This window comes from Zalophus californianus, chromosome 11, assembly GCF_009762305.2.
Source record: "Zalophus californianus isolate mZalCal1 chromosome 11, mZalCal1.pri.v2, whole genome shotgun sequence".
Lineage (NCBI taxonomy): Eukaryota > Metazoa > Chordata > Mammalia > Carnivora > Otariidae > Zalophus > Zalophus californianus.
In genome coordinates, this window is record NC_045605.1 from 67018655 (window position 1) to 67030469 (window position 11815).

Below are 11815 nucleotides of genomic sequence, written 5' to 3' on the forward strand. Positions count from 1 at the left end.
AGCAGGGAGTCTGCTTGGGATTCTCTCCTTTCCCTCTCCCGCTGCCCCTCCGCCTGCTCATGTGTGCACTCTCTCTCTCTCAAATGAATAAATATTTTAAAAATTAAAATATGTACATATATATATGCCATGTGAAAAGACCACATGTTGTATGAGTCCACTTATATGGAATATGCAGAATAGGTCAATTCAGGGACAGAAAGCAGACTAGTGGTTGCCAAGGGCTGGGCAAAGGGGGGGAAATAGGATGTAACTGGAATGGGTACAGGCTTTCCTTTGGAGGTGATGAAAATGTTCCAGAGTCAGATCATGATGATGGCTGTACAACTCTCTGAATATACTAAAAACCACTGAATTGTCTACTTTAAAGGGATGAAGTTTATGGTATGTGAATTATTTTATTTAAATGTGTAGGGGTGTGTGTGTGTGTGTGTGTGTGTGTGTGTGTGTGTGCGTGCGCGCGCGTGCGTGCGCACCATGTGGCACATATAAAATCCACTTTGGATATATCTCAGGAGGCAATACATGCAATATGAATTCAGATGATGTAGATGGGGGAAAAGCAGTGCAGCCAAACGTGAGTCCAGAGCAAGAGTCTCAAGAACAAGCAATGGGGCTTGCAGGTGTAAATAGGCAATCATGATGCTTCTTGCAGAGGCAGCCCATCTCAAACTGGACCAGCTGCAGTTCAAGTGTCAGTAGCCCCTTATGGCTAATGGCTAATATTTTGGACAACATGGTTTTAGAAGGAAGACTGCAAAGAAAAGGAAGGAGGAAAGACACCTACCAATTGAAACCTCCTGCGAGCTGGCCACGCTTTCCAATACTACCTTTATTCCACCTCACAAAACCCTGCAAGGTAGATGGCTCCAGCTCCACTTCGACATTTGTGTAAATTGAGGCCGAAAGAGGTTAATCAAGCTTATGAAAACTGCAATTAAGTTTTTAAGTAGGGAGAGAGCATGCCTGAAGAGAGGAAACAGCTAAGATTAAAAGGAAGGAAGGAAGGAAGGAAGGAAGGAAGGAAGGAAGGAAGGAAGGAAGGAAGGAAGGAAGGAAGGAAGGAAGGAAGGAAGGAAGGAAGGAAGGAAGGAAGAAAGAAAGAAAGAAAGAAAGAAAGAAAGAAAGAAAGAAAGAAAGAGAAAAGAAAGAAAGAAAGAAAGAAAGAAAGAAAGAAAGAAAGAAAGAAAGAAAGAAAGAAAGAAAGAAAGAAAGAAAGAAAGAAAGAAAGAAAAAGAAAGAAAGAAAGAAAGAAAAGAAAGAAAAATATGAAGGGCAGAGGAAGGTCCCAGAGGGTGTATGTGGAAGGTCACTTGAGAAGGACAGAATCCCACAAGACAGTTGTAGTTTACATATCAAGTAGATGGTGTGGAATTAGCTTCACCTTTGTAGAATTTTCCAATGCCAGCACCATAAGAGCGGAGAGAAGACCACTCCATTATCAGCTGGGGTCAACTTAAACATGAGCATCGACAGAAACGTGTCTCTGCTCAGCAGAAGCTGGGATCCCAGCTGCAAGGGTTTGCAGTAAGGACAGGAAGCAGCCCATGCCCACACTGCTTGCTCAGCATCTCCCGGCTACCTCCCCCCGCAACCTTACCAACGTCCACACCCCAACAGCAACAGCAATCCTGGCCTCTGTCTCTTAACCCCTCCCAATGCCTTTCTTTCCCCTTGCCTCCATGTCACCTGCTTCCTTTTCTCTACAAGTCCTTATTTCCAAGGCTCTTTCCTCTCCATCTTCATAAATGATCCAGGAGAGGCACTTCTAGCAGCACCTCTTTCATGCGCGTAATTAAAGTAGCCCTCTCTGAGATAAGCCTCCTCCCTAAATCATTTGTCAGATAAGGAAACTGAGGGAAGAGGGGACAGAGCACCCACTGAGGGAAGAGGGGACAGAGCACCCACTCCTTCTCCTGTGGCATTTCCCCTTCAGACACCAAGCAACATGTGTGTTGGGCGTGACTATTGGCTCTGCCCCAGTGACAGGCTCAGCATGCTCCCTGACTTCCTGGGAGACACTGCTCTCCCAAACTTCTTAAGATAGCTTATACAACCTGAGGAATAGGAAGGATGGAATAAAGCCAAATTCTAGTTCAGCTTCCAGCTCACAATACCCTCCAACCAGCATTAAGTTAGGCAGCTTGATACGGTGAAAAAGCCCAGGCTTTTAGATATCCAGACTTGAGTCGGTGTTCTGACTCTGACATTTTTTAGCTGTGTGGCTTTGGACAAGTTACTTAACACCCTTCTCCCAACCCCCAAAAGCTTGATTGCCTCAAGGTTAAAAGATAAAATTTTTTTAAAGAAAGGAGACATTTAAAAAAAAAAAAAATCTGGCTTTCCCAGTTGCACTAACAGTTAAAAGACAGAAGGTGCACAAAAGGACCAGTTCTTCAGCTTTTCTGAAGAAAATCAGACTAACTCTGCAGGCCAGTGTAGACACGAGATTACTAGTTTGCAAGACTCTCGGCCCTGCGCACAACCCCGTGCTCTCCCCGTGGCTCCAAGTCTCACTTGCTTGTTCTGAAAAACACCCAAGCAAGCCAAAGCGATGCCACCTTTTTCCCTGATCTTGCATTCTTCTGTTTATAGGGCCAAAAGAAAGCCAAGAAGTCCAACCCCCACTCTGAGTGTTCAGACAGGGTAGCCTCCTGAGATCTCCTCTATTAATGAGGCCTTGGTTACTCCGGCAGCTCCGGCATTAAAACCCCCAGTCAGTCACACACGAGAACGCTCCCCGGGGGCAGTGCCAGGAGAGGGACAGGATGGAGGAAGGTGGGTCTGCAATGATTCTGTGGTTCAGCAAACCCAGACACCCGGTTCTGTTTATACTCTGCACCTAAAATCGTGCCAAGAACATAGGTAGCTCTCAAAAAAAAAAAAAAAAGTAAGTAAGTAAATAAATAAATAAATGGCATTCCAGGAAAATAAGACAGGATATTAAAGAGCAGAGAGATGTGACAGGATATAGTATGTTTGAGAGCCTGGGTACAATTTGGTTTCACAGAAATGTGAAGTGTAAGAGAGCTAGTGGGGTCTGGCCAACAAAGTTCAGGCAAGCTCTGTACCCGCCTGAGGTCAGACCCAGACCAAAGTCTGCCACCCCCACCTGAAATCCCCCCACCCTTGCCAAGTTCTACACCCAAATCCCCCAGTTCACCCACGCCCTGCTGTAGCTGGTTTTCCTTTCCCTTCTGCTGTTCATCCTTTACCTTCATGGAATATGTCATCATAAGATTTGTGTAGTTTTACTAATAGTAGCCAAAAGCAGGAAACAACCCAATTCTCCATAAACAGATGTATGTATAAACAAATTGTGGTATATCCATACAATGGGATACTACTCAAAAATTTAAAAGAACAAAAACATGAATGAGTCTCAAAAACATTATGCTAAGCGATGGTAGCTAGAGAACAATGAAATAATCATCACAGTACTGAGGTAAAATAACTGCCAGCCTAGATTCTATACATAGCAAAATATCTTCCAAAACTACAAGCAGAATTACCATATTTTAAAACTAATAAAAATTGATTAATTTGTCAGCAATCTTAATGAAAAGCATTAATGCTTTGAACTAAGTGATACTGAAAACCTGACAGAGCAAAACCAGAAGGATACAGCTAAAACCATGCTTAGAGAAAAATTATACTCTTAACAAAATCTATTAGAAAGGAAGGAAATTTTATTAATCTTAGCATCCATCTCAAGAGTTAAGAAAAAAACAAAACAAACACCAAGAAAAAAAGAAGGAAGAAAATAAGATGGTAAATAAGGAAATAAACATATAATAGAGATCAACAAAGCCAAAAGTTGGTTCTTTCAAGAATAATAAAATTTATAAATCCCCATCAAACTGATCACGAAATAAAAACAGAAGAACAAATAACAAAGCATAAATGTAACACCATCACTACAGATCCTGTAGCCACTAAAAAGATTACCATAACTCACCCAAAATGAAGTAGATCATTCAGATAGTCCCATAACAATTAAAGAAATTAATTTGTAATTTTAAAATTCTCTGAAAAGAAATCTCCAGGCCCAGATGGCTTCACTGAAAAATTCTACCAAAGATTTGAAAAAAATTTATAATATATAATATATTCTAAATATGTTATATTTAGATATAATATTATATTCTATATAATATTTTCTAAATAATAGAAGAGGAAGGAATACTTTCCAACTCTTTTAAGAAGCCAAGATTGGGGACACCTGGGTGGCTCAGTCGTAAGCATCTGCCTTCGGCCTCAGGTCATGATCCCAGGGTCCTGGGATTGAGCCCCGCATGAGGCTCCCTGCTCCACGGGGAGTCTGCTTCTCCCTCTCCCACTCCCCCTTCTTGTGTTCCCTCTCTCGCTGTGTCTCTCTCTGTCAAATAAATAAATAAAATCTTAAAAAAAAAAGAAGTCAAGATTATCCTGATACCAAAACTACACAAAGAGTGCAAAAATAGAAAGAAAAAAAGAGAGAGAGAGAAAGAAAGAAAGGAAAGAAAGAAAGAAAGAAAGAAAGAAAGAAAGAAAGAAAGAAAGAAAGAAAGAAAGAAAGAAAGAAAGAAAGAAAGAAAGAAAGAAAGAAAGAAAAAGAAAACTCTAAACCGATATCCTTCATAAATACAGATCAAATATTATTATTAAGAGAATGTTAGGAAATAAATTCAGCAATATATAAAAAGAAGTATACACCATGACGAAGTAGAGTTTATTACAGGAATGCAAAACTGGTCAATATGCAAAAATCAGTCAGTGTAATCCACCATATTTAAAGGAGGCCAAAGAAGAAAAATCACATGATCACAATTGAAAACTTGTAACAAAATCCATCACCTATTTATGACACAAGCTCTAAAAAAACAAAAGCAAAAACACACAAACAAAAAACCCTAGGAATAAAGGAGAATTTTCTGAACTTAATAACATCTACAAAAAGCCTACTATACCATTTCTACTAAATGGTAAAATACTGAATGTTTTCTCCTTAAGATTGGGAAGAAGGCAAGGATGTTCACTCTCACCATTTAAAAAACAAAAAACAAAACTTTATTGAGGTATAACTGACATACAAAAAGCTGTACATATTTAATGTGTACAAATTAGTAAGTTTGGAAATAAATGTACACCCACGAAAGCATCACTATAATCTATGCCATAATAAATATGTCCATCACCTTTCAAAGTTTCCTACTGTCCTCTTTATTTCTCGTATAAGAACATTTAACCTAAAATCTACTCTCTCAGCAATTGTTTAAGTATACAATACAGTCTTGTAAACTACTAGGCACCATACTATACATCAGATCCCCAGGTCTTATTCATTTTGTATAACTGCAGCTTTGTGCCCTTTGACCAATACCTTCTTGTTTCCCCCTGCCCACAGTCCATGGCAACTATCATTCTACTCTCTGCTCTTGTGAATTTGACTATTTCGGATTGCTCATATAAATGGTATCACGTAGTCTTTGCCCTGTGTCCAGCTTATTTCACTTAGCATAATGTCCTCCAGGTTCATGCATGTTGCTGCACATAGCAAGATTTCCTTCTTTGTAAGGCTGAATAATATTCTATTGTATGCATTTACCACATTTTCTTTATCCATTCATCCATTGATGGACATTTAGGTTGCATCCATGTCTTAGTTAACATGAGTAATTCTGCAATGAACATGGGAGTACAGATATCTCTTTGAGATCCTGATTGCAATTCTTTTGGTGTTGGATAGCTGGATAATGTGACATTCTCTTTGAGATCCTGATTGCAATTCTTCTGGTGTTGGATAGCTGGATAATATGACATTCTCTTTGAGGTCCTGATTGCAATTCTTTTGGTGTTGGATAGCTGGATAATATGACATTCTCTTTTTAATTTTTTGAGGAACCTCCATATTGTTTTGCATAGTAGCTGCACCAATTTACATTTCTACCATCAATGCACAATGGTTTCTTTTTCTCCACATCCTTGCAACAGTTATTATCTTTTGTTTTTTGATGATAGCCATCCTAAGAGGTATGAGGTGATATCTCATTATGGTTTTGATTTGCATTTCCTTGATGGTTAGTAATTTGAGCACCTTTTCATGTACCTGTTGGCCATTTCTGTCTTGGGGGAAATGTCTATTCCGTTTCTTTCCCCAGCTTTTAATCATGTTATTCATTTTTCTGCTATTGCGTTGCAAAATTTCCTTAAACATTTTGCACATTAACCATTTATCAGATATATGGTTTGCAAATATTTTCTCCCATTCCATAGATTGCATTTCCATTTTATTGACTCTCAGTTCTGCAGAAGCTTTATAGTTTGATGTAATCCAACTTGTCTATTTTTGCTTTTGTTGCCTGTGCTTTTGCTGAACAAGAAATCATTGCTAAGGGAGGGGAAGAATGAAGGGGGTGGAAATCGGAGGGGGAGACAAACCATGAGAGACTATGGACTCTGAGAAACAAACTGAGGGTTCTAGAGGGGAGGGGGGTTGGGGGATGGGTTAGCCTGGTGATGGGTATTAAAGAGGGCACGTTCTGCATGGAGCACTGGGTGTTAGGCACAAACAATGAATCATGGAACACTACATCAAAAACTAATGATGTAATGTATGGTGATTAACGTAACAATAAAAAATTTTTTTAAAAAAGAAATCATTGCTAAGGCCAATGTCAAGAAGTTTTTCCCTATGTTTCCTTCTGGGAGTTTTATGGCTTCAGAACTTACAAGTAAGTCTTTAATCCATTTTGTATTGATTTTTGTGTATGATGTAAGATAAGGATCCAATTTCATTCTTTTGCATGTAGATATCCAGTTTAACCAAGACCATTTATTAAAGAGACTATCCCTTCCCTATTGTGTATTCTTGGCACCCTTGTCAAAGATCAGCTGACTATATATGCATGGGTTTATGTCGTGCTATTTTGTTCCATTGCTCTATATGTCTATGCCAGTACCATACTTTTTAATCACTGTACCTTTGTGATATATTTTTAAATTTTTTCATTTTTTTCAGTTTTATTCTTCTTGCTCAAAAGTACTTTAGCTATTCAGGGTCTTTCATGGTTCCATACTAATTTTAGGACTGTTTTTTCTATTTCTGTAAAAAATGTCATTGGCATTTTGATAGGGATTGCATTGAATCCGTAGATCACTTTGGGTAATACAGACATTTTTACAATATTAATTCTTCTGATTCATAAACACAAGATGTCTTTCCATTTATTTGTATCCTCTTTAATTTCTTTCATTAATGCTTTAGAGTTTTCAGTATACAAGTCCTTCACCTTCTTGATTAAGTTTAGTCCTAAGTATTTTATTCTTTTTCATGCTATTGTAAATGGGATTGTTTTCTTAATTTCCTTTTTGGATAGTTCATTGTTAGTGTATTGAAAAACTGATTTTTCCATGTGCTTACTTATTAGGCCTTTATTAGTCTATATAACATGCATTGTACAAATACATGGCACCAGTAATTCAGTCTTTACTGCTGTTAGGTCAGGTTTTCTAAAACCAGAAAGGAGCAAGAATGACAGAAAGAACTCCTGCAACATAGATCCAGCAGGTTTTAATGTATCAACCTGGCCCAGGGAGATGGGGAGCACATTGATTAAAGCAGATCTGCCCATCCTCCTAGGATGTAGCAGTACAATGTTTTGTGTTTTTCCTTTGTTCCTGCAGCCCATTCCAGCTCACATGAGTCTCCATTTCCCGTCTGTAAAATCCATGTTAAGCAACTACTGTAGCTTTTACCTTTCCTTGAATGCCTAGTTCCCATGCTTGTATATGATACCAGACCTTAAAAGTCTTACTCCATGTATCTCCATTCCAGCCCGCAAGTCTGTCTATCCCCTGTGCTTCGGCCTATATCAGCTCAACTTCGTCTACATTCTGTGTGCCTCTACTCCACCTAGAAAACCAGTGTCTTTATTTACTCTTTATTTAGCCTCTGTCTAAAGTTGTGTGTTTCTTCACCCTGTTCCTGCAGCCTCAAGTGGGCCTCAAGTGTCTTTAATTACTGTTGTCTCACTTAGTTGCCATTTACCTATTAAAGGACATCTTGATTCCTTCCAGATTTTGCCTGGAATATTTATTTGGCAATAAATATGCTTTGTATATGTTCTTAGTGGTTTTTGTGTGGACATATGTTTTCACATCAGTTGGGTAAATACATAGGGGGACAAATGCTGCACCATATGATGACATTATGCTCAGCTTCACAAGAATCTGGCAAGGTGTCTTCTCAAGAGGTTGTACCCATTGTATTCCCATCAACAATGAATGAGATTTCCTGTTGTACCACATCCTAACTGGCAACTAGTATTATCAGTTTTTGGTGTTTAGCTATTTTAACACATGGGAAAGGTATCTCATTGGTGTTTTAATGTACTTTTCCCTAATGTACAATGTATACACTTTTCTAATAATTCCCCAATGTTGAGCAATTTTTCATGCTTATTTCACATACATATAATTGGTAAGTTGTCCACTCATACTGCCCAATTTATTTTGATTTGGCGAGTTTGTTTTCTTATTGTGGAATTTTATTAGTTCTTTGAATATTTTGCATGCAAATCTTTCTTTAGATATGCTTTGAAAATATATTCTCATAGTAAAGGGCTTGTCTTTACATTCTTTAAACTTTGTCTTTCCCAGAATAGACATTTTAAATTTAATAAAGTCCACATTATCAATTTTTTTCTTTCATGGATCATACTTTTTGTGTTGCACATGAAAACTAACCATCAAACTCTAACTTATGTAGATGTTCTCCTAAGTTTCTCTCTATAATTTTTATAGTTTTGCATTTTATATTTAAGGTGATGAATGATTTTGAGTGAATTTGTGCCTAAGGTGCAAAGTTTGTGTTTTTGTTCACTTATTTCTTTATGATCATCCATTTGTAACTTCATCATTTATTGATGATGACTAAAGACTAAAAGATTATGTTTTCTGTGTTGATGTGCCTTTATTCCTTTGACCAAGGTCAAGTTGACTATATTTGCATAGGTCTATTCATGGACTCTCCATTCTATTCCATTTACCTATGTTTCTATTTGTTTTAAAATATCATGGTCTCTTGATTATTGTAGCTTTATGATAAATCTTGAAATTGGAAAGTTTAAGTTCATCAACTTGTTCTTCATCAGTATTGTCTAGAGTACTCAATGTTTAAACTAAGTTTGTTGATACCTACAAAGTAGCTTGCTGAGATTTTTACTGGGATTGGTGGATATTTAAATTTAAGAAGAACTGACATCTTAATATTGTGCCTTTTAACCATGAACAAGAAATGTATCTCAACTGATTTGGTTTTTTTATTGCTTTCAAGGGTGTTTTATATTCTTTTTTTAAATTTTTTATTCAATTTATTTAAGCTAAAAAAAATAGTGCACCCATTTCTCCCACCCCTTTCCCTGCCTCTTACAACCACCAGTCTGTTTTCTGTATCTATGAGCTTGACATTTTGTTTTGCTTTGTCTTGTTTTTAGATTCTACATATTAGAGAGATCATATGGCATTTATCTTTGTCTGACTTATTGTACTTAGTATAATGCCCTTGAAGTTCATCCATGTTGTTGCAAATGGCAAGGTTTCACTCTTTTTTATGGCCAAATATTATTCCATTGTGTGGATGTGTGTGTGTGTGTGTGTATGCATATATATGTATCACAATTTTTTATACATTCATCCACTGATGAATGCTTAGGCTGTTTCCATATCTTGGCTATTGTAAATAATGCCACAATGAACATGGGGTGCATATATCTTTTTGAATTAGTGTTTTCATTTTCTTCAGATAAATACCCAGAAGTGGAATTGCTTCTGTTGTTATCAAGGAAATAGAACAATTAGAACTTCCAGATTCTGCTGCAGGAAGTGTAAATTCGTACAACCACTATAGAAAACTCTTTGGCAGTGTCTATGAAATTTAACTGTATTCATAATCCATGATTTAGCAATTTCATCAAAAGGTAGAAACAATCTAAATGCCCATCAATAATAGAATAGACAAATAAATTGTATATATCCTACAATAGAATACAGCAATGATAATGAGTGAACTCTCGCTATATGCAATGTCATTGCTGAATCTCACAACATAAAACTGAATGAAAGAAGCAAGGCACAAAGAATGTTGGGTAATTCTATTTATACAGTTAGAGTGCAAGAACAGGTTTAAAAATCTATACTATTAAATTCAAAGTCCTGGAGAGACTATGGCGCTCAACAAGAATCACTCGGAGGGCGGCGGAGTGATCGTCAACAACACCGAGAGCATTCTGATGACTTATGATCATGTGGAACTTACATTCAGTGACATGAAGAACGTGCCCGAGGCCTTCAAAGGGACCAAGAAAGGCACCGTCTACCTTACCCCGTACCGGGTCATCTTTCTGTCCAAAGGCAAGGATGCCATGCAGTCCTTCATGATGCCGTTTTATCTGATGAAGGACTGTGAGATCAAGCAGCCCGTGTTTGGAGCAAATTACATCAAAGGAACGGTGCAGGCTGAAGCAGGAGGTGGCTGGGAAGGCTCTGCGTCATACAAGTTGACCTTTACGGCAGGGGGGGCCATCGAGTTTGGACAGCGGATGCTACAGGTGGTATCTCAAGCCTCCCGAGGCGAAGCCCCCAATGGAGCCTATGGGTATTCTCACATGCCCAGCGGGGCCTATGTCTTTCCCCCGCCCGTCGCCAATGGAATGTACCCCTGCCCTCCTGGCTACCCCTATCCACCGCCCCCACCTGAGTTCTATCCAGGACCTCCCATGATGGACGGGGCCATGCGATATGTGCAGCCTCCACCACCACCCTATCCTGGGCCCATGGAACCTCCAGTCAGCGGCCCTGATGTCCCCTCCACTCCTGCAGCTGAAGCCAAGGCTGCAGAAGCAGCGGCCAGCGCCTATTACAACCCGGGCGACACACAACGTCTACATGCCCACGAACCAGCCTCCGCCACCTCCTTACTACCCCCCAGAAGATAAGAAGACCCAGTAGACCCCTCCTGCCCCTGCCTCCCATCCCTTGTCACTCTTCCCTTCCCTTCCCTTCCCCTTGGGGGTTAGGGGGGTGGGGCTAGGGGGGTGACGGAAGGGCCTTGTTCTTCCTCCAGGTCTGATTGTAAAACACTTAGCAGGGACTGGTGTTGAGGGAAGGGGGGCCCCCTTGACTTGGAAGCTGTGCCTCCCCGCTTCTCAAGCTAGCTCGGAGCCCACGGCGCCGCTTGGATGCGCTTCCCTCTCACCGTGTCTGGGGCTCTGCTCAGGAGCGTGGGCATCCATCTCGCTCCTGTCTTGCTCTAGTAACTTCATGCCCATGGAAGGATTCTGGCCACCTCCTCTACCGCAGTCCAGCTCCCTCGTTTTGGAATCCAATTTATATTCAGCTTTGTGACCTCCCTCAGACCAGCCTCGCGTCTTCCTGAGGGCCCCCACCGGGCCCCCCTCACATTCCCTCGGCTCTGGTCTCTGCCTCCCCATGGAAGGCCACCTTCTCACCGGATGGTCAGCCCACATTCCAATCCCAGCCAGCCTCCAGCCAGGTCACGCTCACCTTCACCTCCCTGTCCTCTCCTTGGTCACCTGTTGCCACCACTTTGACTTTTGGAGCTTTAACTTGAGCTTCCAAGTGGTGGGCGGCACTGGGCTGGGCGGCTGCTTCCCTCCAGGTATTTTTGGCTTTTGTTTCCCTCTACCTTCTCTCCTTTCCCTCTAGAGGAGGCTTCTCAGACTGGAGAATGCATGTTCATTCCATCATACCGTTTGGGGGCTTCGGGGTGGGCTGGAACAGAGGCCCCTGACCTGAGCCCGTGTGCTGACCATGA

At 40.2% G+C, this 11815-nt stretch overlaps 1 protein-coding gene across 1 annotated transcript; it reads left to right on the forward strand.

The window, feature by feature from the left end:
* Positions 1–10201: 10201 nt before the first annotated feature.
* On the forward strand, positions 10202–10976 carry LOC113914722 (WW domain-binding protein 2-like). Its single transcript, XM_035722950.1, has one exon. The coding sequence runs from the start codon at positions 10206–10208 to the stop codon at positions 10974–10976; it is 771 nt and encodes a 256-aa protein (XP_035578843.1). The 5' UTR covers positions 10202–10205.
* The last annotated feature ends 839 nt before the right edge of the window (positions 10977–11815 follow it).

Excerpts from the sequence above, each read along its gene's own strand:
- LOC113914722 (XM_035722950.1), top strand. The coding sequence starts at position 10,206 with ATGGCGCTCAACAAGAATCACTCGGAGGGCGGCGGAGTGATCGTCAAC.